This window comes from Octodon degus, unplaced genomic scaffold (genome assembly GCF_000260255.1).
Source record: "Octodon degus isolate 3935 unplaced genomic scaffold, OctDeg1.0 scaffold00009, whole genome shotgun sequence".
Taxonomy (NCBI): Eukaryota; Metazoa; Chordata; class Mammalia; order Rodentia; family Octodontidae; genus Octodon; species Octodon degus.
Genome location: NW_004524585.1, coordinates 13,700,479 through 13,728,149, shown reverse-complemented (window position 1 = coordinate 13,728,149; position 27,671 = coordinate 13,700,479). Strand labels below are relative to the sequence as shown.

The window sequence follows — 27,671 nt, the reverse complement described above, 5'->3', positions numbered from 1 at the left end:
CCAAGACCACATGGTGAGAAGAGGTGATGATGCTGGGCGTCTGGGACATGAGCTGTCTGTCTGTCACAGGACTGGTGATCTACCCAGAGCAGCCACTGGCCTGCAGCTCCCTCCCTAGGAAAGCTCTCTGGGGGACTGCTGTGTCCTGAGTAGGGACCCTGCTCTCTGCTCCCATCTCCAAGTCTGCCAGGCACTGTCCTATTTACGGGAAGGCAGACGGGGTCTGTCTTTTCTGATCTTGAGCACTTGCACCAGTTATTGCATGTGGGAGCTACTGTCCATATTCATTTGAAATCTACTCTGGGACAAGATACAGACATCCCTAACCTTGAACTGCAGCTGGTGGGGAAGTCCATGTCCTAGCCCGACCCTCTCATGTCTGCAATCCCCTTTCTCTTCCAGTATGATTACCTGGGAGACAGGCGGCCAGTCCCTGCAGGACTGTTCCCCTACAACTACCCACCATCCCCCACGGTCCACGATAAGATGGTACGTCCTCTCCTCCCCTCTGCTCTGCCTCAGGACCTCTCCTCCCTGCCTCCTCCCAAGGCAGAGCTGAACGAGGGAATCCTGTGCCCAGTGCCTGGCCTCTGTGTTTTTAAGCAGCCTCTGGATACCTCCTCCCTCCCAGCCAGGCCTCTACCCCCAACACAGAGTTCAGTGCCGAGGCAGAGGAGAGGGACAAGATCCAAGAGTGTGTAATGTCCTGGTCCTGCACAGTTCAGTACAGCCCTCCTCCCCAGCATGCGGGAGAAGGGCCAGGCTGAGGGGTCCTGGACTGTGAACTTGGCACAGAGTCAGCCTAGAACTCCAAGCAACAGACAAGAGCATCTAGGCTTTTTCTCCCCAAGTGTGTTTGCTTCCAGTTTGTCCTTTGCCTAAAATGTGACCCTTGGGGGCAGAGGCAAGTGGTATGATTGAAAGAGCAAAGATTTTTCATGTGGCACTCTCCTAAGAATGTGTTCCCCTGAGGATTATCATCTATCTCCTCCTGGGCAGCAAGGTGCAGGTGCTCTATTTGAGCAAGTAAAAGGAGCTGCAGAGACCCACAGGTGAAACCATTGTCCCACAAGCGGCTCCAGGAGGCTAGGGGCCTCCATCATCCCACTCCATTCTCATTTTGCCTGTGTCCAGATTCTATAGCCTTGGCCCACAGCAAATGTCGCCCTCCCGGAACAATGGGTTTTTCTAGAAAACTTAGAAACAGCTGCTAAGACGTGCTGATTAGATGGCTTTGGTGGTGCTTGATGATCCCAGAGAGCGTGAGGTAGACCCGGGAGAGACGATGGAGTTGGGGCCCGGAGTGCATCTTTCCACCCACAGCCGGCATCCTCACCACCCCAATCCCCAGTACTCCTCAAGGGTCAAGAGAAGCATATCCTGATCCATGCCCAGCTAACTCTTAACTGCTTTGCTTCTTTTTTATTGTTTTCTTTTGTGTGTTCCTGTTTGTTTGTGTTGCTGGTTGGCCCCTTGGCCTCGGGCTCCGGGTAGGATGAACTTTTAGATCTTCAGTTGCAAAGAAACCTAGAGTTTTTGGACCAGCAGGTAGGCAGAGCTGGTGCCCTCACCATCTCACTGCCCTCCCGTCGTGTCTCTTTGCCCCTCCCAACCCCTCATCCTCCAGCCATCTGATAACCTTTGTTGGTGCCACCAGGACACAACAAAGTGGCTTATATTTTGTTTTGCTCCTTCTCACCTCTCCTTTTCATGGCCCCTTTAGGCAGCTAGGGGCTTACTGGGGAAAGAAGCATTAGAAATGGGCACATGAATAATTAATGCCACCCCAGATTTTTCCAGTCTTCAGCCCAGATGGAACTGCCCCCAGAGGGCTGGTGGGAATTTGCACTTTTTTCCCAAGAGAGGAGGGAGTAGTGAGAGACTGGGGTAAGCTCTGGGTTTGAGCCTTACATGCTAGGGATTTAGTTCAGCCTGAACATAGGAAATCACATATTCTGCAGGTTGTTGTTAAACTCTGTAACTTGAGAGCTGAGGTCTGTAGGGCTGCCCTAAATTGATTTAATTCAATGTACTAATTCCTCAACAAAACTCTTTTGCATATACAACTTCTGACCCCAAAAATTCAGTGCAGGAGACACACACAGTGATCTTAACCCAGTCTGACAGATGAGCAAAGTGAACAGGTACTGTAGGAAGTGTCTGGCTGCCCCGGCTCCAGGATGCAGGCTCTAAGCCCTGGCCTCTACCTTCGGCGGCAAACAGGGCTGTGACACTTGCTTATCTTAGACAGGCAGGAGACCATTATGCCGGCACTTCTACACAAACACATTCTCTGTCCAGGCCTGTGCTAGACAGCATGAGGGACCTGGAGATTCATGGCATTGCCCCACCGGGCAGCCTGGGATGACGCAAACAATAACAGAGATGATGGCAGCGATACCATAATTCAGTGCTTTCCCCATGCCTCAGACTCTTCTAAGCAGAACTGGCCCCAGCTTATTTAATCCTCATAATCTACAAGATGGGCGCTATTATTAGCTCTCTTTTATAGCCAAGAAACTAAGGCACAGACACATTAGATAACATACCAAGGACACACAGCCATGAGCAGCAGAGCTTAGAATGCAACTGATGTTTCAACCCAGTTTACAGCTGAGGAAACATCTGATATGTGGCAGCCGGGTGGAATTCATCAGGATGATATCATTTTCTTAAAGTTGCAGAAAGAACCATAAATTGAGATTGGAAGGTCTAGATGCAACTGTATGTTCTTCTAGTCACGAGCCATGGGACACAGCGCCTCCCAGGGCCTCTGTGTCTTGATGAGCTTCTCCTTGGAAGACCTTGGACTCTGGGGGGAAGCACAGACATCTACCGCTGAGCCCACAGAGGTGGCCCCTGGCTTTGGAGGACCTTGTATTCTTGTTCTAAAAGGACCACGCATTGTGTCCACACCATGAGCACCCTGATCCATGTGGAGACAAATCCCTGGATGGTTCTGCTGAGTAGGCTGTGAAGAGCAGGATGGTTCCGGTGGGAAGCCAGGCATGCGTGCCTGGGAGTAAGGACCCGACCCTCAGGCTCCCGGGCAGGCTGCCCTCCTGGAAGCCACGTCGTTGGTTTAAATCGTACTCTAATGACCACTCCTGGCTAGCCACACATTCAGGACATGGGGGCTGGGTTGTTAGCCTGGGACTTCAGAAATAACCTTGCAGAAGGGGCTGGGGAGATGGCTCTGTGGAATAAGCGCTTCCCTGGCAAGCGCAAGGGCATGAGTTCAATCCCCAGTTCCCCCCCCCCCAAAAAAAAGAAATAACCTTGCAGAGAGACACCCCCCCCCCAGCCCTTCCAGCCCAGGAGAAAGGTAATGAGAGGCAGATTTGTGTGATGAGGACAGCATGGATCCTGCCACTCTAACCCTAGCTCTGCCATTTCCAGGGATTTATAAAAACACCTTTGAAATGCCACCTATTCTCTCTGAGTCATTTTCTCAGTTGCCAGATGAGCTGTGCAAGGCTGGCCAAATAGCTCAGTGGATTAAAGCACCTGCGAGCAGGTACAGGGACCAGGGGTTCAATCCCCGGGGCCTGCCCTGCTGTCCCCGCCCCCAGGGCACACTGAGATGGCAATTGAGACTGGGCATGGTGGCACACGCCTATAATCCCAGCTCTTGGGAAGCTGTAAACAGGCGGATCACTACTTGAGTCTGATCTAGTAGTGGGACCCCAAACACCCTGTAGATCCTTCCCTAAAAAACATACAAAGAAAAACATGAGCTGTGCATCCTGCCCTTCCACCTCACGGACTTGGTGGAGAATCAAATGGGACAGTAGCCAGGAGCTCTTCATGGCTCCACTTGGTAAGGAGTGGAGATTGCTGCTGCCATTGTTTTAGTATCTTCCAAAACTCAATCTCAAAGTACTTGGACATTTTAGAGGCAGAGGTAGTAGCACACAGGCATCACCCTAGAGGAGAGGCCCTTGTGGCAGAAAGATCCCCAAAACCACATCGCAGGTGAAAGCAGGCCGAGATAAGGACGTTCTGTTGCCTGCCTTTGCTGCAGACTGCTTGCAGGGAGGCCTGAGTCAGTGCTCTGGAAGAGCCTGGGCCTCGCTTGTCTTTGCCCTGCCTGACGGGGGTCGGCTGACCGAGTGCTCTTTGCGTTCAGCTGTGCACACGTGCGCTGTGAGGAGATGCGAGACGGGCTTGAGTTTAGATACCGTTAGAGAAGATGTGTTTGGCGTCCTGGTGCCTTTTGAACTCTTACAAGGCCTCAATCTCATATAAATGTGTTCTGTAAACCTTTTAAGTTGTACTTTATGCCAGAGGAAAGATTTATGAATAGGCCAAAAAGGTAGAAAACTGAGGTCCTAGGAAAGGCTTGTGAGGTACTGCAGACCTTGCAGCTGCGGCTGGAGAGTGCCTTGCCCTGCTTGGCACACGGAAATGGCTGCACTGGGGCTGTGGCCTAAAAGGGACTAAGAGGGAGAAGAGACAGTGGCCCCATCTAGAATGGGCAGGACACAGAAAAGACTGGGAGCCCAAAGAATTTCTCAGACATGACTGTCCTCCTCTTGGTCTTTCCCCTGAAGCTTTTCCCACATACCTCCCTGTCTCCCACCTTCTCCTGTGGAAGGGTAGAGTTAAAGGGACACAGCCCAAGACACTCCCTGATAAGCTCACTTCTGATCCTCTCACGGCAGCACTATAGGAGGAAATGATGGCCTTTCTGGTTGATTTGGTTGGCCTTCCCTTGCCCTCTCCCCCTTGTCCCCTCCCTCCTTTTGTCTATTTCATTTGGCAAATAGTCTTTCCCCCTCTGTTTTCCTAATGATTCTTGAAAAATGCAGGATGACGTGGTAGAGAGCAGTGTTCTGATATTTGGTGTCCCTTTAACGTGGCTGCCTCCTTTTTTGCTCCTGGCACCATCCCAAATCCTTCTGCCTTCTGCCAGCCCAGCTCTGGAAAGCCTGTTTATCAATCCTTGTGTAGTAGTCAGTGTCTTGGGCAGCGGGGTGACAGGGGCCTGTGCCTGCGGGTCTGTGCAGGCTATGTGGAGAGCAGGTCCCAGGTGTCTCTTTCAGTTGTTTCATTTAGTGCAGATTTGGGGAGGTCAGTCTTTGAGCTGTGAGGTCTTTGTCCAAAGCAGCATGAGAAGTGGGAAGGAGGTGATAGTCCTGGCCAGGGTGCAGGGGACCACGGCAGTGAGGCACCCCAGGGAAGAGTCCCTGGATTGGGCGCTTCGTTCAGACCCAGTGGCCTTCCAGTCACCTGGTATGGCTTTTCCTCCAGCACTGGTTCTGAGACAGAGTTAACACAGGGCTAGGGATAAATGAGACCACGCCCAAGCTCTGGTGGTGCAAGAAGAGCTGTCCTCCCCTGCATCCTGAAGGCAAGCATAGGAGTGTGGTAAAGCTCTTGGGCGTGGGTCTGAGTGTGAATCGTCCATTCCTTCCTCTGCTGCAGATGAGTGAGAGCGAGACTCTCATCAGTATGGTGAACCGCATGGTGGAGAACTCCTCCCCCAGGGCCCAACTCTTCGTGCAAGTAAGACCTCTGCCTGGCAGCATGGTCCCTGTCAACACCATCTCAGCTGCTTGTGCATGGTCTGGTCGCCCCATTCGGGATGAGCCTGCCTCTGCCCAGCGTGTTCATCTGCCAGGCCTCATCTCCCCAGAGACAGGCTCAGCCTGCTCCTCCACCCCTCACTTCCCTGTGTCACCTCCATTCTTCATGTTCATGGGTAACCCCAAGGCCCACCTCCTGAACCATCCAAATAGCTGGCACCAACATCTCATGCCATGCTGGGGACTGCAAGCCTGCTTTTCAGTGTCCAAGCCTCTGATTCACATTTGCTGTCTTTTTGACAGATATTGTGGGTTTAAAAAGCATGAGGGGTAACACAGCCATCCAGCACCAGAGGTGTGCAGAATATGTGTGTCACTTGCAGTGTCACCAAGGCTGGGCAGTGTTAGCTGGCCCCAGAAGTGCTTCTGGATACTCGCCAGTCCTGATTTAGGCACAAACCTTGTGGCTTGTGCTCAGTTTACTAGGACAGTGTTCTCCAATATTCCCAGTGCTCATTCCTCCCTGCTTCTATATATCCTGACCCTGCAGCCAGCCAAGGCGTTTGCTGATATTCTCGTGGTTATTGCCTATAAGCCCTGCAGCCCCTGCAACCCCTGGAGTTTAGGGGAGTGGAGCTATAGAGCATGATTCCAGCAGAGTTCTGACCTTTCCAGATCAGCCAAGGACAACTGGGATGGAATCCAGACTGGGCTTCCCAACCTAGGGATACAACACTAGCTTGGGTCCCCAGAGGTGACAGGCCGCGGTACCTGGCAGGAACAGAGTCAGCATGCCGGTGCCCCGCATACCCTCGTCCTGCACCTGCTGTCATAACCAAGCTCATATTCCTGCAGGTCCCTCCGTACCCAGAAGTGTTCCGGGACAGCCTCCACACCTACAAGTTAAACGAGCAAGACACGGATGTAAGGGCAGCTCTCCCCGCTCCCTGCGTTCTCTGCAGCCTCCTGCTGCCGCTGTCTTCATCTACACTCTCCTCTGGGGCACTTTCTCCTTCTGGTCATGCATTTGGCTCACATTCTTTCTCAACACGAACACAACGTCCTACCTGCCTCCTCATTCCCCTTCTTTCAGTCTCGCATTGACTGACCCCTTCCCCCATGCTGGCCCCATGAGCTTTTTCATTCCACTCCAGGCCCACTTGTCGATGGTGGTGGGATCAGCTTATAGCAGAAATGCAGGTTTTGTTGGGAGGTGAATCAGTCTGCTCTGTGCAGTGTGGCATTAGTCCCTCCATGGAACTAGAAAGAGAAGTATGGCTTGCTCTGCCCTTGGGTCATGCAGGACACCAGGTAATAGTAGGTGGTAGCAGTCACTTGCCAAATGGGACCACTAAGCGTTTCTATAGGTGTGAAAAGATGTGGGGCCATGTGGGACAACAGGTTAGGAACAAAGCAGGTGGCATGTGAGCTGGCCTTGCAGGAGAAGGCCCAGAGGGTGAGAGATTTAGCTCAGTTGAAAGGATCAGAAGAGTGGCATGTGCATAGGCATGAATGTTCCAAGCATGTCTTTCTGGAAGAGGCTGTCCTCCCTGCCTCCCTCCCACCACTGCTGACCCTGCTCAGGCTACTGGGCAGCAGACCTGGGGCATTCCCGTGGACAGAGGGGCCAGTTCCCAGGAGGCCCTGCTTTTCTCTAAGACTGCTTATCCCAACCCCTGTCTGCCCCAGTCATCAGCAGAGGAGGTGGGATCATGGCATCTTCTCAGCCCTCTGTATCCAATTGCACCCCCCAGGATGGGGATGCAGGAGCATCATGGCAGGCTTTTGGCCCTCTTCTCTCAAGAATTGACTCACATCTCCCCTCCCAAGATGAAGTGTCCTCTTCCTCTTCCCAAGCACTTCCAAGGTCAAGGCCTGGGGCTACTCAGCAGGGAAGGAAGGTGGTATCCAGAGGCCAGGCCCTACCATCCCAGTCCCCACAGTCCCATCACACCATGTCCTTCATCCCTTCTCTCTCCCTCCTCTCCCCTCCCCTGGGCCCCCAGAAGCTGCTGGGCAAGTTGTGTGAGCAGAACAAGGTGGTGAGAGAGCAGGACCGGCTGGTGCAGCAGCTCCGAGCAGAGAAGGTGAGCGCAGGGGCCGCCTGCAGGTGGGGCTGGCTTGGAGGAGATGTGGGTTGCTTTCTCCATCCTCACCTACCTGGCAGAGCTTTGTACTGGCTTAATCATCTTCCTAAAACTGCTGAAGGTCTTCCAGGGGCCACATGCAGCGTGAGGACCACCTCCATGTGGTGCCTGCTCCAATCATTAGGGACTCAGGCCCGCCTATTAAAAACCCCAGAGGAGTGATCAGGGTAGCTCATGCCTTTCTGCAGGAGAGCCTGGAAAGTGCTTTGATGGGGACCCACCAGGAGCTGGAAATGTTTGGAAGTCAGCCTGCCTACCCTGAGAAGCTGCTGCACAAGAAGGAGTCCCTGCAGAACCAGCTCATCAACATCAGGGTGGAGCTGTCTCAGGCCACCACGGTAACCTGGCCCCCCCTGGTCTGTGCGCTCACTGCCTCCCAGTTCTGCCCCTTTAATCCAGATTCTCCTTGGAGAGCGAAAGCAGACTGCTCCTGCCTGGGAGGCACATAAGCAAAGACCTTGACATTTCTTGAACAGTAGACAGCAGTGTGTGAGCTTCCTTGTTCCAGGCAGTCTGCCTTAGCCGATGGGCTTCCTGCCCTCCAGCCTAGCTGTGCCAGGAGCCCTTTGATAGAGCATGAAGTTGACAGCTACTGATTTTCCTGGGCTGCTGTCCTCCTCCACTGCTCACTTATGCCCCCTTCCTTAGAGAAGAAGGCACTGGTGGAGATGCTGCTGCCTTATTTGTTTCCTGCTGGGTTTGGGGCAGCTCCTCCAATATAGACTGGTAATGAGGGACAAGAGGAACAGCAGCAAAGGCCCAAGCAAAATGTGGTCCAGAAAAGAGGACAGGGCATCAACTCCAGAGAATAACCGTTTTTAGGGCCTATTCTCCTTGCCCTCAATGGTGGTCTCCAAACCTAGGAAGCAAAAGGGGATACAGAAGTTGCCCATTTGGTATGTGCTCTCATCCCTCTTGTAAGGCTTGAATGAAGACATGGGGAGGCTTTGGTGACCATAGCTTTCTTGGTAACTCCCTCCCTGCAGGCTCTGACCAACAGCACTGTGGAGTATGAGAACCTCGAGTCCGAGGTCTCTGCCCTGCACGATGACCTCTGGGAGCAGCTCAATTTGGACATCCAGGTAAACAAGGGTCCAGAGCAGGTGGGGGGAGACCTTTCCCTGGTCCTTTTGGACAAAGCAGACCAAAGTGGTCTCCCTTCCCACTTCAGCAGCCTCAGAACCTTAAGATTAGGAGTTGGTCCTGAGACGACAATAAGGCTCAGGCATCTTAGAACAGACTCTAAGATCTAGGGTTAAAATAATGTGGGATCCTTCTTTATTTCCACCAGCTCATGGGGGAGGAGCTAAAGCCAAAGCATAGGAGACTTAGGTTACACATAGGTGAGTATTCTAGGCCTGAAGGAAACTGAAGGCCAGCCATGTAAATATAAATCTCTTGGAGGAAAAGCACAAGAGTGGCAATGTAAAGTCTTAGACAGAAACAGGATTTTCCTTCCTAGAATGTATTGGAAACAGTCACCCTGAGGAAAGAGAAAGATCAGTGGTCATAGGGGAAGTCTACTCTTCTATGTCTCCCCTTTCCCAGGTCCTACCTCTTCTCTGGCTAGTTTTGCAAGCCCCGTGTTTCTGATGCATGTAATACCTTGCTTTCCCCCACTTTCCTCCTGGTAATAAGCTCTCTTCCCTACCTTGCAGCTGGTTGGCAGGATTGAGATCCTCTTGATTCAGAGGGCCCAGGTGCCACCATGTCCCATAGGCAGGCCTCGCTCTCAACACGTGCATTTCAGGAGGTAGAGTAGGGCCACAGCCAAGACCACCTGAGTCAAAGCGACCCACATCCAAAAAGTGATCTGTATCGATTCGGTAGTAGTGAACACGGCTGCCTTTCTGTGGTGCTCACCACTTACCAGCAGTTGCTCATAGGCATGTGTCTCCTTGTATCTGATGTGGAAACAGCTGCTGTCCTTGTGCACAGTAATGTTGTGCAACTGGAATGATTTAGTACAAGCCAAAGGCTTAATTTGGTGCCTGGTATTGAGTGAGGGCTGTGTACATGGTAGCTCTTGTCTCTCACAGAGTGTAATGTGTAATCAAATACAGTTCACAACTTTGGCAGATGTTAGGTGTGGGTATTACAGAGGGGATGTTTGAATGCAAAGAAAAATTAAACAGAAAGCTCTTGCCCCAGCAAAATGGCCACTGCTTATAGGGGTGTTTACTCTCAGGCCACCCTGATCCCCCTGGGGTAGCTAAGAAAGGTAGGCCCTTACTCTCTTAGTCCTGAGGCTCTGGTAATTCTGGGGATGCAATTTTATACCAGTTGAAGTGGCACAGGGTGCTAAGGAGAACGATGCCTGTGCTGGAGAGGGGTGTGTGCACTTGTGTGCGTGTGCACAGGGCCAGGGTTCCCACCTCCTCCTGGTCCAAAGCGATGGAGATCCCAAAAGGTCCAGGCTGGGGCCCCCCTTGGAGCCACTGCCTCTGACTTGCTCTTTGGCTGTTCAGAATGAGGTACTCAACCGGCAAATCCAGAAGGAGATCTGGAGGATCCAGGACGTGATGGAGGGGCTGAGGAAGAACAACCCATCCCGGGGCACGGACACTGCCAAGCACAGAGGTGGGTGCCTCTCCAGGTCCTGGCCTGTCCAGAAATGGCCCGGCCTGTCTGGCCTCCATTCCACACCTGCCAACTCACACTGTACTCAGAGCCAAGCGGGTTCTTCTCAGGACCTAAATCTTCCCTGGACCTCGGGTGGTAAACGGGGCTCCCTTACCACCCACAGAAGAGACCAGGGAGATTGCTCAGCGACTCTTTCGACCTGCACACTCTAAATATGCCCCCCAACAAGGTCAAAGAGCCTCTGAGCCTTCTTGGCCTTTAAGCACATGCACCCAACTGGTGACCTGTCCCCTAATGCCTTCCTGGGCCCTCGGGCTGGCCCTCTGACACCTGGGAGCTGCTGTCATCTGTACCCTGCCCAGAGCCGTGTCCCTTGCACAATGCTCACCTCAAAAGCCAGCCTGTGACCCCAGCACCTGTGCAGTAAGTTCCTGCAGCAAGGCCAGTGGCCCTGAAAGGCTAAATCCCTCCTCCCCCATAGGTCTCTCCCCTGGCTCCTCCCATGGCACCCACTGACTCATCCTCTTCCATCCTTACCTCTCCCCCACTTTCTCTCTTGCTTTCCCCAAGGAGGACTCGGGCCCTCGGGCACCTACAGCTCCAACAGCCCAGCCAGCCCTCTCAGCTCTGCCAGCCTCACCAGCCCCTTGAGCCCCTTTTCATTGGTGTCTGGCTCTCAGGGGTCCCCCACCAAGCCGGGGTCCAATGAGGTAAGCTGGGAAGTGGAACGCAAGGTCGGCGGGAAGAGGAACAGACCCTCATCTGCCTGAAACGACACAGAAGCTGTGCCCATCTCTTCCCCAGAGGCTCCAAGCCCTAGACAGAAGCCTGTGGCTTTCTGTCTAAGGGAGTGGTTCTTGCGCTGGGCCACGACCTGCCTCTGGATTTCCCCTGTGCTTGTTCTCTCCAGCTTTACCTCCTTTTCAGGAAAGGCTCTTGCTGAGCACCAGGATGGTTAGCAAAGATACCAGACTCCTGATAGCGTTCCAGGGAGGAGAGGGTTGACAGTTGTTGGGGGAGAAATGTCCCAGCCACTTAAGTCAGTAGGTATTAGGGGGGCTGTCTTACAGGCAAAGGGTGGCACGAGGTCCTCAGACCCTCATGTGATCCCTGCAGCCCAGGATCCAGTGGGGACCGACACCCACTCGTAGTAAACCAGCAGCTACCAGACACTCTATGGTGCAGCCGGGTCCAGGCTGCCTGGGCTTTGAGGTTCCAAAGGAGAAAAAGGAACTAAAGGAGGGAAAATTGAAACTGGGCCTCTCAGCTCTCATATAGGCAGTGAGTGGACGAGTGAAAACCTTCATAGGCAGGGAAGATGGTGACGATAAAGGTCCCGGGGTAGGAGTGTGCCCAGCATGCTGCGGAAGCAGTGAGGTGCCAGCTTTGGGGGACAGTGGGAGCTGGGAGTGCTGGGCAGGCTGGGCACCATGGGAGCGGGTTGCCCTGCAGGCAGGGTGGGGCCTGGCATCCTGGGCCCGCCCAGCCCACCTTCCCCGGATGTTGTCTGTCTCACGCTAATGCTCTTTTCTCCTGCTCTCACAGTGGCTGCTCTTGTGCCTTCTAACACTCTGGCTTCTGGCTTCGTTCTCTCTGCCTCAGGAACCTGGGCCACCTCGGCCGCCCCTCCCCAAAGCCTACGTCCCCCTGGAGTCTCCTCCCACCGTCCCTCCACTCCCTAGTGAGAGCCGCTTCTGGCCATACCCCAACTCCCCTTCCTGGCACCGCAGTGGCAGTGGCGAGACAGCCAGGGGTCAGGTACCCAGCACCCCCTTGGGTTCTGGGGGGGTGGGGGGGAGAAGGGGCCAAGGGCCAGGCAGGAAGGCAGGGCAGGATGGGGGTCAATCTCCCCACTTGTCTTTCCAAAGCTTAGTTTCTATAGGGCCCCCTTCAGTGAACTCAGAGAAGGGCCCGAGGGCCGACCCAGTCTGCGGCTCTTTCCTCCTTTATTCTCTGTGGACAGTGAGGAAATGAGTTGCTGTCTAGGCCCTTTAACAGCCACCAGCTCTGGGAGCTGATCTCCTGCCCCACTCCCAGCCAGGGTGGCCAGCCAAAGGAAACCAAGCAATACCCACCCCAGTCCCGTTCCAGTCCCTTCCTGTCCCTTCACCCCCTGCCTCCTTCCCCAACCCTCATGTCTCCTCTCTGTGCCTCTGCCTTGCATTGTCCTCTACGGGTCTTGTGAGCCTTGGAGTGTCAGAACACAGGTTCCCTTCTCCCCTGTCCTGGTTCCTTCTCTCACCTGGATTTTCCAAGATCCAGGAGCTGGGCAGTTAGGCTTGGAAGAGGTTTTGTGGTGAGTAGAGTTTCCTCTGTCTGCTCCTGACAAATACATACACTGGAGTGGGCGCAGCCTTATGTGACTTGGGCAACCCTCCAGGGCTTTCTGGTGAGGTAGGCAGAGCAATGCTGGTACCAGACAGGCAAAGCACAGAGATGGGACGTTCCATGCGTGCCAGGTGGGTGAGCTGAGCTTTCTGCCCTCTACGCCAGCATCCTGGCTGTATTCCCCTCAACAAGACTTACAATTCTTCAACAGGGTGATGGGAGGAGCGGCCCCGAGAATGTCTGAGTTCCTTTTGGGCCTCATGATTCTGTGACTTCACAGCAGATGCGCTTTCATTTCCCCACAGTCCTGGCACCAAGGCCCACCTGTTTGTGTTTTCTCCAGTCTAGAGTGGACAGAATCCTTAGGAAGTTGAGGCCAGTGCTAGTGAACCAGATTTTAGAGGCGGAGGGCACAGACTGCAAATCAAAGCCCACTTATGTATATAGCCAAGTGCCAACAGTGCAGTTAAATCTGAATACTGAGGTTTTAGTTTAGAAAAAACCCAACTCGTACCTTGCCTCACGTCCCAGCAGAGAGGGCGCTGCATGTCCACTGTGTGCCGTAGGTTCGCTGCTGCTCTAGGCCAGTCCCTCACGGGATCATGGCAAATCTGTGCTTCTCAGAGCTTGGTGAGATGACTGGGTGGGTTGGGGGCTTCCCTGGTGGGCCTTGCCTGACCTCCTCCTAAAGACACTGGGCTCTCATTCCCCTCACTGTCCCAGTATCAGTGCCTGGGTACCAGTGTACCCTGTCCTACTTCTGAAACACATAGAATGTCACTCCCTGTGACTTCCAGGGTTTGAGGGGGGAGGCGATGAGAAGGTCACATTCCAGTTGTCACCCTAGCATCAACACCTTCTCATCCTTTCTCCCCAGCCCAAGGCAAGCTATGAGCAGAATAAGAAAGATCCTCACCAGACATCACCCCTGGATACCTCCAAAGACATCAACCTTCTGCCCACCAGGCAAGAGGTGGAGGCAGAGAAGCAGGCAGCTCTCAACAAAGGTACTTCCTAGCCTGTCTTCCCTTGGAAGTGAGCCTGAGCGTCAAAGAAAATCCCTAGGTGCTCATTCCCACCCAAAGAGAATGCTTACCTGCCCTGGGCCTTTGACCTCAGTGGAGCAAGCCTCTCCAAAGAATTTGGATGGGTAACTGGGGATTGAACTCAGATCCTTGCGTTTGCCAGTGAAGTGCTTATCCTACTGAGCCATCTCCCCAGCCCCAAGCCTCTCCAAAGAAGAAGCTCCACTGCTGCTCTGTCTCCCTACAGTTGGCATTGTGCCCCCTCGGACAAAGTCACCCACTGATGAAGAGGTGGCCCCTTCAGCAGTGATGAGGAGAACTGCCAATGGACTCACCAACGGGTTCTCCTCCCGGGTGAGTCTGGGAGCTCATGTGGGTTGGCCAGGCTATAAGCCAGGGCTCAGGAATGTGTCCACCTATCCACCATTATCACTCCTGTCACCCAGCACGAGGGAGGCAGGTATAATAAGTGAGGAGGAGAATTCTCCTTCCAGGAAGCATATCAAGGAACAAGGAAAATGGGCATCACCAATAGAGAGTGCACTCAGCAGAGTTGTCACATGCCACTGGTGAAATAAATAGATAGCAGCAAAAGCCAGTGGTCAGAGTCAAATGTACTAACCCAAGGAAGTGTACTAGTTTCCTGAAGCTGCTGAGAATTAACAAATTAGCACACACTGGGGAGTTTCAGCAACATACATTTGTCCTCTCAGTTTGAAGGCCTGAAGTCCAACTCAGGATACCAGCAAGGCTGGCTCCTTTGGAGACTCTGGGGGAGAAGCCACTCCACGCCTTCCCCTAGTTTAGGATGGTCCCCACACTGGCATCCTTAGCACTCTTTGTCTTATAGACATATTGAACCAGTCTCCGTCCCCATCTCCACATCAGTGTCTCCTCTTTGTCTTCTCCTTTTTCTCTGTCTCCTAAGGACACTTGTAAAGGATTTGGCCCATTTAATTCTGTGATCTTGAGATTCTTAATTAGACCCGCAGAGACCTATTTCCAAATAAAGTAACTAGAGGTATTTGGGGTTAGGGTATGGGTGCATGTTTTGGGGGCTGCTATCATTCAATACTACAGCCCCAATTTTCGTGCCGATCCCATCTGCAACATCCATTCCTGCTTTAACCATTGACTCTACCAACTCTTTTTTATGGAATAAGGAATTTATTTTTTAATTTTTTTTTGCTCCAAATGCCTTCAGGGCAGGTTTGACTGGCTTGAGTTGTGGGGATCGAACCACAGCAACCTGAGACTGACTGCTTTGTTGAAGCAGCCACTTAAAGAACTGAGCTAAGGGGCAGGCCCCCGACTCTACCAACTCTTTATCTTGAACATAAAAATATTTGTCTTTAACAGCAATTAACCACTAGGAAGAATGTATGTAATGTGTTAATTATTGAAACTGACCTACCAATTTGGTTTGAAACTGTCTCATCGCTATTTGTTTATCAATAAAATTATGGAAAAAAATATTTATCTTTAGCTCAAAAGCCCCAAATCTCATCAACTCAGCATCTCCATATGATCCATCTTGGTGCAGAATTTCTCTTTACTTGAGAAACTAGAAAATAAGTCAATCTGCTTCTAAAATACGATGATGAAACAAGTATGCTGTAGTCATTTGTGGGGCTAGGGAGATAGCTCAGCAGCGTAAGCACCTGTCTGGCAAGCACAAAATCCTGAATTCGAAAGGCATAGAGGATACCTGTCCCTAGCAAGTTTAAAATTTAGCAGAGATGATTCCCTTAGTTTGTGCAAACACACCAGGCCCTCTGTCACTGAGCTACACCCGCCACCCTGGGCTTTAAGACCTGAGAACAATCTATGGCTGGCTTGCCTACCCTAGGGTTAGTGAGGACTGCATTAGCCCTTGCTGGCAGGTCTCATCTATTTGTTTTTTGTATTTTTGGTTTTTGGGGGTTTGGGGGGGGTTTGGTTTGCTTTCTTGTTTGTTTTAGTACTAGGACTTGAACTCAGGACCTTGCACTTACGGGGCAGCCACTGTGCCACTGGGCTGCATCCCCAGCCCTCTATTTGGCCTCTGCTTCTCTAACTACAATTTTGCTTTCACTCTTTCTTTTCCATGAAGGTTAGCATGTGTTTGCAGGCAGTAGTTCTCTATTTCTTGCCTATAAAATCCCAGAAGTCAGACATTTTCCCCCTCCATCTTACCTGTTTCTCTTTTGCTGTGAGCTAGCAGTAACTTTGGCTAATATAACATCCTCAGAAACAGCTGTAGTCTCTTGTGTGCTTCAAGGGGATCCATTCCACTAAAAGAAAGGATTCCCTGCAGATGTTGCTGGATGGCCTAGTCTGTGTATGTTGAGGTCATGATGGCAGTCACGTGGCTCATCTCTTCAGCAGAATGCTGTGCAGACGCAGTCTTGACTCTCTCTTTAGGGCATGCTTTTCTTTTACCTTTATTTTGTTCGATGGTGTTGGCTTTTCTTTTTGTGGCTGGCTTAGTGTGCCCTGGGAGGGGTGGCTGGTGCAGCATTTCATGCCAGGATCAAACCACAGTCCCTGTGCTTGCCTAAGCAGGTGATTTAGACTGCTGAGCTATTTTGCTGCCCTTTCTTTTAATTTTTTAAAAATTTTATTAGACTACGGTTGTAGTACATAATGACTACATTTATTGTGGTGAGGGGTAGAGAATGAGACAAGGAAGTAGGAAGAGCATGCACAACATCCTCTTCAGCAATGAACTTTCTGATGGAAGCCAGAACCTTCCAAAAAACTAAAGAAGTCTCTTTTGGCCGAACCCTTCCTTCAGTCTATCTCTTCCATTTTTCTCCAAGTACAAAGAGGAGCAGGACGTACCTTTGCCTAGAAATATGCTTTCCATTCAATAATGGGCTACAATTTAGCCAAGTTTCTGCTACTTTCCTGCCCTCGCCAGTAACGTGCTCCTCATTTGCTTCTGAGACCTTGCCGGAAGCACCCTTCATATCCATTCCGCAGCTAGGCTCAGGTACACACGTATAATCCCAGCGTTGAGAGAGATGATGCAGGAGAATTGCACCTTCAGGACCTGCCTAGGCAACTCAGCTGACCCTGTCTCAAAATAAATAAAAAGGATTGAGATTGTTGTTCAGCAGAAGAGTGCTGGTATTAGATTCCAGTGGATGATACCCTGGGTATCTCACACACACACACACACACACACACACACACACACACACACATACACACGTCTATGTTTCTATCAACATTCTATTTATGATAATATGTATGTTCTTTCAGACAAAAGAAGCTCTCTCATTTTCTCTAAGCCTTCAGAATCATCATGTTTAACATCTCTATCTCTACTTACCATCTTTTTAAGGAAATATAGATTCCTTTCTGTCATTCAAAATTCTTCCATTCGCTACCCATTATCCAATTTCAGATCTCTTCCATATTTTTGGTGTTTTTTGCAGTAGTGCTGCACTTCCCAGTTCCAAAAATCCATATTAGTTTCCTAGGACTCCTGTAAGGAATCGCCACATAGTGGGTGCCTTCCAACAACAGAAATGGACTCTCTCATATATCTAGAAGCCAGAAGTCCAAGATTGAGATGTTGGCAGTTTGGTTCTCTCTGAGACTCCAGTGAATCTGGCCCAAACCTCTGGCCAAGCTCATCATAGCAAGCTGGCTGGGGCTGGCAGTAGTTGGGAAATTTTTTCAAGTGAATGGTTTGGTTCACACCAACCCCTTCCTCCATCTTCACATTACCTTCTTCTCTGTGTTGTCTTTCTCTCTCCTACAATGACACTCATGATTGGATTTAGGGCCCACAATTGTTTATTTCCAAATAAAGTTGCATTATAGGTCCTAGGGGTTAGGACTTTAACCTATCTTTTGGGGACCACTGTTCAACCCACTGTGGGCGGGCTTCCCATAGAAGGGAATGATAAGGCATTAGAGTGGGTGTGGAGCCTGGATGCAGTGTGAAAAACCTGGCGGAGCCTTGCTTCCCCACTGCAGCAAGAGCGCCCCAAGAGCGCTGTGTTCCCTGGCGAGGGCAAGGTCAAGATGAGCGTAGAGGAGCAGATTGACAGGATGCGGAGGCACCAGAGTGGCTCCATGAAGGAGAAGCGGAGGAGCCTGCAACTCCCGGCCAGCCCAGCCCCGGAACCCAGCACGCGACCCACCTACAAAGTGGTAATGTCCTCCCAGCAGCTCAGGGGCTGGGGCCTGGCCTCTAGCCCCACTGCTCACTCTTAGGGCATGGCCAGCCTGTGCCAGGAAAGTAGGGGAGAAGGAGATGGGGAACTCACGCTGAGCAGGATAGTGAGGCGAGGCTTCTCCCCATAGGGTAAGTGTCCCTTCAATAAGGATCTGCCCTATATGTTTTAAAAACGTACATACAGAGGAACAAATAATTATTTTTGCTGAAATGAATTATACAAAATCCACTAAATAGACAATACAATATCCACCATGCAGAAACAGCGTTAGATGCGTTTCTGGAGCGACCTTCTCTGTGCTGAGCATTGGTCTGGGCTTACCCACGACAGCTGCAGCAGCTCATAGGGCAGTGTGCTCACACACCCCTTTCATGCTTTTGTTTAATCTGTTTTTCAGCACTTGGTTGGGAATTATTGTCCCAGCTACACACATAAGAGAAATATAGGAGTTTCTGGGCCACACACTGCTAAATGCAGAGGTGGGAGTAGGCCAAGGTGTCTGCTCAACTTTTCTTTCCACTACATTTTAGAGATTCAGAAAAATAATGATTCATAAATCCTGCCCTCTAACAATTTTACATGCCAGTTGATGGACTGAGAATTCTATACTATGAAACAATCAAGAATCTAAACAAGACTCTCAGATTTGAATGCATGCAATACGTGGCACAGAATGGGAATACAGGGCACAGTAGGATGGAGTGACAGGTACCGACAAAAAATGCTGATGAGATTTTTCCTGTGGGGCCCTGAAGGTGGGACAATTTGAGAAAGCCATAGGGAAGGGAGATGGGCATACAGTGGAGGGCATTGAGAGCATGGGCATCAGAGACAGTGAGGATAACAGGTACAGTTAGAGCCACCCGGAGGCCGAGGTGGCAGTGGCTTCGTTGAGATCGTGGGCTCCCCTAGGTGCGTCGTCATCGCAGCATCCATGAGGTGGACATCTCTAACCTGGAGGCAGCCTTGCGTGCAGAAGAGCCTGGTGGCCAGGCCTATGAGACACCGCGGGAGGAGATTGCCCGGCTTCGCAAAATGGAGCTGGAGCCCCAGCACTATGACGTGGACATCAATAAGGAGGTATGTGATGTCCAGGAGGGGACCACAGGTAGGAAAGCCCTGCAAGGGAAGGTGGCAGTGACACCAGTCCCTCCACAGCTCTCCACCCCAGACAAAGTGCTCATCCCTGAACGGTACATTGACCTGGAACCAGACACTCCCCTGAGCCCCGAGGAGTTGAAGGAGAAGCAGAAGAAGGTGGAAAGGATCAAGACTCTTATTGCCAAGTCCAGGTACGGGGCCTGTGCAGACCTGCACTCCTGCTGCCCTCCCTGGCACCCGGGCCTAGGTGGGGTGCTAGATGTTGTGGGAGCACTGGGCCTGCAGGAGAGAGCGAGCGGAAGCAGTGGCTCGAGGCACAGAGTGGCCCCGGAGCGGGGCTCAGGCGCACAGTGCTGCGAAGACAGAGCTGAAGCTGCTCTGCTGACTTCTCCCTTTCAAGGGGGTCCTAAGAGGTCCCATGAACCTTTGGATTCATTTGAAAACATTGAGGGTAGGGGTCCCCTCTGCTTTGCCAGGGTCCCTCTCCTCAGGACAGCCTTGCTGGGCACCAGAGGCTGTGCACTCACAGGCCCCGGCCCTCCCCGCCAGCCTCGGTCTGCAGACCACCCCAAGCCAATCGGACCATGCTGTCCCCCTCCATGTCTGTGTGTCTGTGCCTCTTCAGTATGCAGAACGTGGTGCCCATCGGCGAGGGGGACTCTGTGGACGTGCCCCAGGACTCAGAGAGCCAGCTGCAGGAGCAGGAGAAGCGGATTGAAATCTCCTGCGCCCTGGCGACCGAGGCCTCCCGCAGGGGCCGCATGCTGTCTGGTGAGAGGGGCTGGGCCTCGCTCTGCCAGGGAGACCAGCTGACCTGCTGTAGGGGAGGAAGCCAGCCCTGCAAGGGGGACAGGGACAGAGAACGCAAGGCCAAGGACATGGTCCGCAAGGTCAGGGTGAACATTTATTGAGCACCAGGCACTGTGCTAGGCCCAGGGGAGTGCAGAGGGGCCAGAGCTGCAGACACCCAGGGAGCTGTGCTGAGCCTCACATGGGCTGGTCAGAGGCCGAGGGGCACACAACAAGCCATCCTGCCTTGGCATCAGGGCAAGGCATAGAGAAAAGATGGTAACCAGTTGTGGAGGGAGCGCCAGGTACTCTGGCTACCCTTTTGCTTCCCATTCTTGCTCCATGCAAGTAGGAAGAAGGAAAGGAAAATAAAAAGAGAAGATGGTCAAGGACTGAGTCGTATAATCCTCACTTTGGCCACTGACCCAAACCCACTTTCCTGCTGAGCAAAGACAGAAATGAGGGCATGGCTGCACCCGTGCACCAGGGTCTGGTAGATGTGATGGTGGAAGTTGACAGGACTCATTTCTGCCGGTGTGACCAGGCTTTGCAGAATGAAAGCCACTCCCTATGAATAGGGGTAGGCAGAGGGGAAACTGGCTAAGACATGGGCCTGAGCCTGTCCTTATCCAAAGTGAGGACTTCGAAGCCACAGCTGAGAGAAGTGATACAGATTGAGGACTTTGGCCGAGGAGCGAGACCAAGCATGCAGTCCAGAGTTGGAGCAGCCTAGGAAAGAGGCAGGCCGTGTGCAGATAAGAGCCATGGCAAGGGGCAGTTAAAGGGGTGACAGTCCACACTGGTGATTGAAGGAGGCTCGAATTCTACCATTCTGAGGCTGTTTCCTCTCCTGTATAATTCACACCAGAATCCTTGGCTGCAGTTCAGGCGGGTGGCTGAGGGTCAGGAGCAACACATGCCAAACTCCTAGCACCGTGCCTGGCACTTAGTGCTCAATAAATGAGAACCAGCAGTAGTAGCATAGCTGTGATTGTGACAGTGGTGTTGGTGATGTTGGTAGAAGTAGTTGAAGTAGCAGTAGCTGAAACTGGAATAGGAACCACCAGTGATTTTTCTAATTATTTGTAAATATAGATATCTTCAGAAACCAGAGAATTGTAGGCCACAACAAAAGGGATTTAAGTAAGATCTAAGGGAAAATCTGTAGGAATAAGGAACTTTGGAACTGGATGCCAGGGAAAGCCCCCAGAGGTCCTTCAGAGACAGACTGCTAGTTGGGCCTGAGCTGAGGGGACAGAGGAAGCCTGTCCCGCAGCCAGAAGGCAGTAGAACCAGTTTGGCTGCAAGCAGGGAGGCCTCCGTTGAAACTCCCTGTAGTTTAACTGCAGAATGAACTCAAATCACCCAAAGATCAAATTCCACATACTCTGGGCAAAAGTCAACTTCCTGTTTCAAAAGTGTAGAGAATACCATGCATTTAAAAAAACAGCTTCACATTGCTCTGCCTCAACCCTGGCGCACTCTGCCACAGCTCTCCAGCCCCAGGTTCTAGGAAAACAAGCCCACCCTGCCTATCAGATGTCCCTCTCCATGCACAGGGGCTTTCATTTCAGGGTCTGTGCGCTGCTAGCAAATGGTCACCTTGCTTGTGCCAAAACCCCAACTATGTAAAACATGGCTGTGGTAGGGCCAGACCTCAGACCTCGCCCACTGTTCCCATTGCCCCTGGCTTGCGGCCCAGATCCCCCAGAGCAAGAGCTCGTTCTGGGCATGTGTGTCTAGGCGTAAGTTCATGCCCAGGATGCTGTGGGAGGGGCAGTGCTGGGCACAGGTCACAAAGACAGTGTACAGCAGGCACAGGAAGTGGAGTTCAGTGCCTGAGTGCAGGTTTGCGGCAGCAACAGCGTGATCAGTGATGAGCGCGGTGAAATTCACCTGCTATGTGCAGACGCAAGACGCAGCATTTCTGAGTTTTGCACCAATGCCACACGCAGGGTCTGTGTCTGGTTGTGTTTGTAGACACAAGTGTGTTTGTGCTCACGTGGGCAGTTGCAGGTGGAGGAAATGTAGGAGTACAGGGTATGTATGTGTGTGCATACCCAGTGTCGCTGGGTGTTGTGTGGGGACCTGTGTGGGGGTCAGGCTGGAGCTGGTGAGTGGCTAGTGTGTGGGTGTGCAGAGACATGAGTGCACAATGTGGGTGGAGGCGGCATTTGTGAGTGTGCATATTTATGAGTGGTGGGCTTTCCGTACAGTATGAGCGATCATAAAGCACTCGCATGCATGTATGCTAGCATTTGTGAGCGCGTGGCCGTGTGTGGGAGAGCGGAGCCCCATGCATGTGAGCGTGGATGTGTGCATCACTGCTCCACACAGGAGCGGTGGTGCTCAGGACCATACATATGACAAGATCATGTCTGTCCAGCCCGCACCTGACACACATACAAATTTTAACCAGCTTGATGGTTCTATTCCTAATACACATTTAATATTCTTTTAAAGAAGGTATATAATAACTTTTCTTCTTTTAATATTATGGCAAATAATCCTTTTATAAAAACCCATTTTATGAGTATATGTTTTTGATATAGTAATGACACTTTTGTTGTGGGGAATATACATAGATATATAGATATAGATATATAGACACATAGATATATAGATATATAGATAAAATCCTGATCATTTTTACTCGTTTTCTCCCACTCTTCCCTCTCCCTCCTTCCTTGTAGCCCCTTCCCCACTTCCCACCTCTATGAAATACCCTATTTTTCTGACTCCTATGAAGGGCATTTGTGTAGATCTCTTTGAAGCCATGTTGAATGTTTCTGAATTATTATATTTTTAAAGCTCTGCCTGCTTTTTTAAAATTCTCTCTTCAGTTGTACTTTCTGAACATTCCGTGGGACTTTCCCCACCCCACCCCCACTTAATTTTCCTGTTTCTGGTCTCCTATGGGCCAGATAGGTCATAGGTCAACATCCACAGGTCAGCACCTATTAGGAGACAAAAGGAGCTCCACCAGGCGCTGCCAGGAATAAGTAATAAGAGTCTCGGCCCATGCGTGCTACAACATGTATTGTGGTTTCTTTGGGTATTCTTTGCTTAGTTGTTGCTTTTTGACTGTTTCAGTTGAGGTTGCCAGAGAACTATCAGTTGGGTCAGCAGTGTGGCTCTGCACACAAATGTGTGTTTGAAAGCATCTGTGAGTGTATTTGTATGCGATGCTCCACATACACTGGGCCCCTTGGGAGGACACGGGCATGGGATGCCTGGACACTCACCTGTGGTCTCTGAGTTGCGTGCAGGGAGTGTCCCACATCCCAGGCTGTGTGTCGTGTGCAGGCAGATACAACCTCACGTGCGTGGAGAGCTCAGTGGGTGTGCCCAGATACGGCAAGACTGTCCTGGCCCTTCCTGTGCCACCGAGGGCAGGAGAGGTGATGAGGCCAAAGTAGGGCTCTGGGGAGCAAAGGACTGAGAAGTTCAGTGTCACATCCCTCTTGTTGGAAATGCAGTGTGACCCTGGCTGAGGTCTGGTTCTTCTCTGAGTCCACATGCAACGACACCCTCTACCTCAAGGTCCTCTGGCGCCTGCTCTCAGCTACACTGAGGGTGTGCTGGGGCGTGGTGACCACAGACCACTGTCCCCAGTGATGGACGCCCTTTGCACTGTCCTTCCACTTCACTGTTCTCAACATGGAATAATAATGATAATAGAGTAAAAGTCTCACTAATCCAAATAGCACTCTTCTGGGGTTGGTGTGATGGTTCAGGTTTGTGGGGCGCAGTTGCCTTTACGTCTTGTGGGAAAGAGGGTCTTACGTGATGGTAGGGCGCATGTTTCTGAACCCATGTGTAAATTTAGAGAACTGATTTACATTTTCCAGAAAGCTTTGATTCATGAAGTGACTGACTTCATGAACTGGGATGGTGAGGTGGGGAGTGGTCACTTCCCATCTACTTGCTCACGAAAACTTGGATTAGTGTGATTTTACTGCACTGTTAATCATTATCATCAGTGACACCGCTGTCCCACGGCTGCCACCCCCTCTCTGTCTGCACGGTGTGAGGGGTGTGTGCGTCCCCGTGTGGATGGGACGGGAGCCTTCAACCCAGAGAGCCCCCAGCCTCACTCAGAGTCACACTGGTTCTTAGTGGAGCCTGGATTTAGCCCGGCTCCTGGATGCCTGGAACAGACAGCTTCGCCTCCGCCTCCGCTTGAGCCAGCGCCCCTCCGTGCTGCTTGCCGCCCCGCCTTGCTCCCCGCCTTGCTCCCTGCCTGCCCGTGGAGGGTCCTCGCTGCTCTGGGTGCACAGCCGCCCCACCCCCGCCCCACCCCTTTTCACCACCCTGTTCATTTCTGTTCCAGTGCAATGCGCCACCCCAAGCCCTCCCACCTCCCCCGCCTCCCCGACTCCACCAGCCAACCCCCTCTCGTCTGAATGCCCGCGGGGCGCCGACAGCAGCCATGCCTTGCGGGTCTGAGCTCGACGTAAGCACTTTTCTACTGTATTCCACCTGCCCCCCAGGGAATGGGTCCCCCTTCCTTGTCCCCACTGAGCTACCTTTGCCCCCTCATTCCGACCTTGCTTCTCCCCACCCCGTCCCCTTGGCGCTCTCCCTTCCCTTGTCTGCTTGAGCCCACAACGTCCCTGTGCAGTGCTGGCTGCAGCCGCCTGGCGGTGCTGCTTCTTGGACAGGGCGAGGCCAACCGGCTTTGCTTCTCCAGAAGCAGACAGGAGATGGCGCTGCGCCCTCGCCTGGCCACCCTCTCCCCGTCAGCCCCGTTTCCTTCTGCTGAGATACACAGTAGTCCTGCCACAGACCCCTCAGAAGCCCCCGGACCAGGTCCCAGCTCCCAGACTACTGAACGATGAGAGACCCCTGGGCCTGTAGCCCTCGGCTTGTCCCCGCCCCTGCCCACAGCACAGGGCCACCCGGCAGGCAGGTGGGGAGGACCACCATCCTGGTGTCTCTGCCCCTGTCAAGACAGTCGGCCACTGGCAGCTACATAAAGGCTTTTGCGACCTCAGGAGCCTAGCAGGCTGCCTGGCCTTTGTGTTGCTCTTCTCACCCCCTTTCTCTTTTTCCAGTGCAAGCCCTGGCTGAGGCCAATGCTGTGAAGCTTCACAGAGCCACGTTCTGAAGCATCCTCCGGTCCTCCACCCGGCTGAGGCCCTGGCCACCCGCCTTGGCCCCACCCCCGCGCGCCCATGGGAGTGCCACACGGAGCCAGGCTGGGGATCAGGCTGCTGCCAAAGGAGTGTGACGCTTACAGCCCCACCACTCACACTGTGGTCCTAGAGGGAATGGGGATGGTGAGGTGGGGAGGCTGCCCTCTCTGCTGCCCGGGTCACAGGGAGCCCCAGCCTGGCTCTGGCTGGCAAGGTGGTAGCCCTACTCAAACATTCCCTGCTGGAGACTAGAGGTCAAGGGGAGTTGGACCCTCAACACCAAGGACAGGACCTGCCCTCACCAACCCTGCCATCTGCCCTAGCTGTGCTCCAGGCTCTGCCACATCTCTGCTGACAGGGATTCTTGGGGTTCTGTGGAGACCAACCACCCTGCTTGAGCCAAAGACAGGAGGATAAGTGAGGGTGGCAGGAGGTGGGATAGGGAAGAGGCTCCTGGGCTCCCAGAGGGGACAGAGCTGGCTGTGGGTGGAGAGCAGCAGGTCCGTGCAGTGTCTGAGGTCAGGTCGAGAAGGGTAGCAGAAAGGAAGGCAAAGGTCCCAGAGAGGGGAAGGTGGGGAGGAAGAGGCGTTTGCAAGAAGGAGGGCAGGGGAAATGGGAAGAGGACAGGATGAGCCTCCCCAGGGTGGCAGAGCCTAAGGTGAGTGTGAGTGTGAGTGCAAGCAGGCCGTTCCCTCTGCCCCTCCACCTCATCCCCAGGAGCAGCCAGACCCAGGGCACCTGCCAGCAGGGTACGCGGTGGCCTCAGCTGAGGTGCCTGGTATGGGGACTGAACTGTGGGTAAGGGTCAGTCAGTAGTGATAGCCCAGGAGGGGTCCTCCCAGAGTCAGGTCTGGTGTCTGCCTGTCCCTCCTAGGAGCAGGGGCAGAGGGAAGGACCCATCTCACATGGGGCATGGCTCACTTTGGGCCTTCCCTAGCTAGTTTCTTGCCCCCTTCCCTCATAGTGCTACTGCCCCACTGAGGCTTGGCCTTGGGGGAGGGAATGAGGCCTGAATCTGGGGGGCTGGCTACAGGCCTGATCCTTTGTCCTGGGCCTCTAGAGCAGGATGACAAGGCAGGGCTTGCAGTCCACCTCCTCAGGAAGGCTGCTGGGGAAGAGACAGAAGCAAAGTGTGGCCTTCCTCCACTCCACCCACCTTGAGATGAATGTAGCCAAAGGAGGGGAACTGAGGACACCTGGTGCTGAGGTCTTTTCCGCCAGAGTTGCTGCCAGAGACTCCAAGGTGACCAGCAGCACCAAGAGCCACTGCTTCCCCTTGCACCAGTTCCTCTGCACGCCTTCATGGCTGGAACCGCTTCTGGCTCATATGCAAGCAAGGATGATGATTTGTTCAACACACACAGACTGAGCACCTTTTGTGAACCAGGCACTGTTCTAGGTGCTTCGGATCGTCTCGCGCTTCAGAGGGACCACAGACTGGGATAATCCCACCTACTTTCACTTCTCACAGGTTTTTTGGAACATGAAAATGACCCCTGGCTACATCTCCCACCTTCGCAGTTCAAGCACCCCAAATCTGTTCTTTCCCCCTCCACACTGGCAGGTGGGATTGCCTCCCAGGTCACCCCCTCTCTCTCTACCCCCTTTTCCTTTCACAAGAAACAGATTGTTCAGGGCCTTCCATGCCTTCGCCTTTCTTTATCTCTCCTTTTTTAAAGTGAGTATTTTTAGAAATCCACATGTGAAATACTGAGAAAAAACGCTGACACCTCTGCCACCTCTCTCCCTCATGTCATAAAGCCAGCTCCCTGTGTTGCTTTACATGCCTTAATATATGTTTTATGAAGATGATTCATGTTATGGATATCTATGTAATATATTTGTCTGTTTGGGTGTCAGTCCTTTCCTCAGCTCCTGCCTGGGCCCCTTTTCTCTCTACACCATTCCTAGCATGTTGAGGCCATACCCCTTGCCTTTTTAGTCCAAAGAAGGGGAGAGAGAAAAGACTTATTTTAAGACAGGTCTATTTTACGCTTTTGTTTAAAAAGCAAACCTTATTTCAAAATGTGCAGTGTCTGAATGGGATGGGCTAGGGGTGTGACGAGGCTGAGGTGGCAACTGTGGAGTCCCCGGCCTGTGCCGTCCCTCTTGCCCACGACTTTCTGCCTTCTCTGCACAGTCAGTGAAGGGCAGGTCCCCAGGGCTCATGCAGGGAGCATCTTGCCAGGACAGACCTGTCCCTCCAAAGCCCTGCTCCAAGGATTTGGTGACACCGTCAGCTCTGGCTGGCACTGTAGGAGTTGCCAGTAGCTGAGTCCTCTTGGAGGAGGCGTTTACAATCACATGCGCGGAAGGACACTGAGGCAGGCACGTGTCCTCATGGCTCCTGGCCATCTGTGCATGTTGCACTGCTGGAAAGGGAGGAATTTCACGGCAGCCCATGCTAAGCAGCACTGGGGTGTCCTTCTGCTCTCTGCTGGACCTGTGACTTGGTGCACAACCCAGAGGGAGTGGCTTGGGGTCCTCTGTGCTGTCCCTGCTCATAACTTGAGTTCCATGGACTTGTCACACTTGTATTTGGTTCCTCTCTGGTTGGGCTCACACCTATGGTGTCTGGCTTCCCTCTGTGACCTTTCTTTTTGGACCTGTTCTTCTGAAGATGGCACCTCGGTCTGGCATCCAGACCGTGAAGTCGCCTTCTTGGTTGGGAAGGGTCCCTCTGACAATGTAACATCTCAGCTTTGCCCAGGAAACCCCAGGACTTCAACAGGCTGTTTGCTGAGGCACTGAACTATGCCAGCTCAGCCTCTCAACCTGTATTGATCATCAGAGTGAGCAGGGAGGCTCTTGACTTGCAAGGATTTGGGGAGGATAGAAATCTGTCCAAATTTGAAATCAA

General features: G+C 52.5%; 1 protein-coding gene across 17 annotated transcripts in view; it reads left to right on the top strand.

Annotated features, from left to right (window-relative positions):
- The window catches only part of Plekha6 (pleckstrin homology domain containing A6), a 136,013-nt gene extending 109,381 nt beyond the window's left edge, over positions 1-26,632 (top strand). For 11 of the 17 annotated variants that reach the window (XM_023708229.1, XM_023708223.1, XM_023708267.1 and 8 more), the window contains 16 exons: positions 403-489; positions 1,495-1,548; positions 6,384-6,452; positions 7,535-7,615; positions 7,864-8,013; positions 8,662-8,757; positions 10,144-10,255; positions 10,829-10,968; positions 13,464-13,593; positions 13,859-13,965; positions 17,581-17,757; positions 18,696-18,863; positions 18,942-19,075; positions 19,510-19,655; positions 24,007-24,129; positions 24,731-26,632. In XM_023708229.1, the coding sequence (XP_023563997.1) occupies positions 403-489; positions 1,495-1,548; positions 6,384-6,452; positions 7,535-7,615; positions 7,864-8,013; positions 8,662-8,757; positions 10,144-10,255; positions 10,829-10,968; positions 13,464-13,593; positions 13,859-13,965; positions 17,581-17,757; positions 18,696-18,863; positions 18,942-19,075; positions 19,510-19,655; positions 24,007-24,122 (1,767 nt within the window). In that variant the 3' untranslated portion in view covers positions 24,123-24,129; positions 24,731-26,632. Of the gene's footprint in view, positions 1-402; positions 490-1,494; positions 1,549-5,427; positions 5,509-6,383; positions 6,453-7,534; positions 7,616-7,863; positions 8,014-8,661; positions 8,758-10,143; positions 10,256-10,828; positions 10,969-11,860; positions 12,017-13,463; positions 13,594-13,858; positions 13,966-17,580; positions 17,758-18,695; positions 18,864-18,941; positions 19,076-19,509; positions 19,656-24,006; positions 24,130-24,730 lie in introns of all 17 variants that reach the window. The other 6 variants (XM_023708233.1, XM_004625397.2, XM_004625395.2 and 3 more) reach the window with 5 other exon arrangements.
- Positions 26,633-27,671: the final 1,039 nt, after the last annotated feature.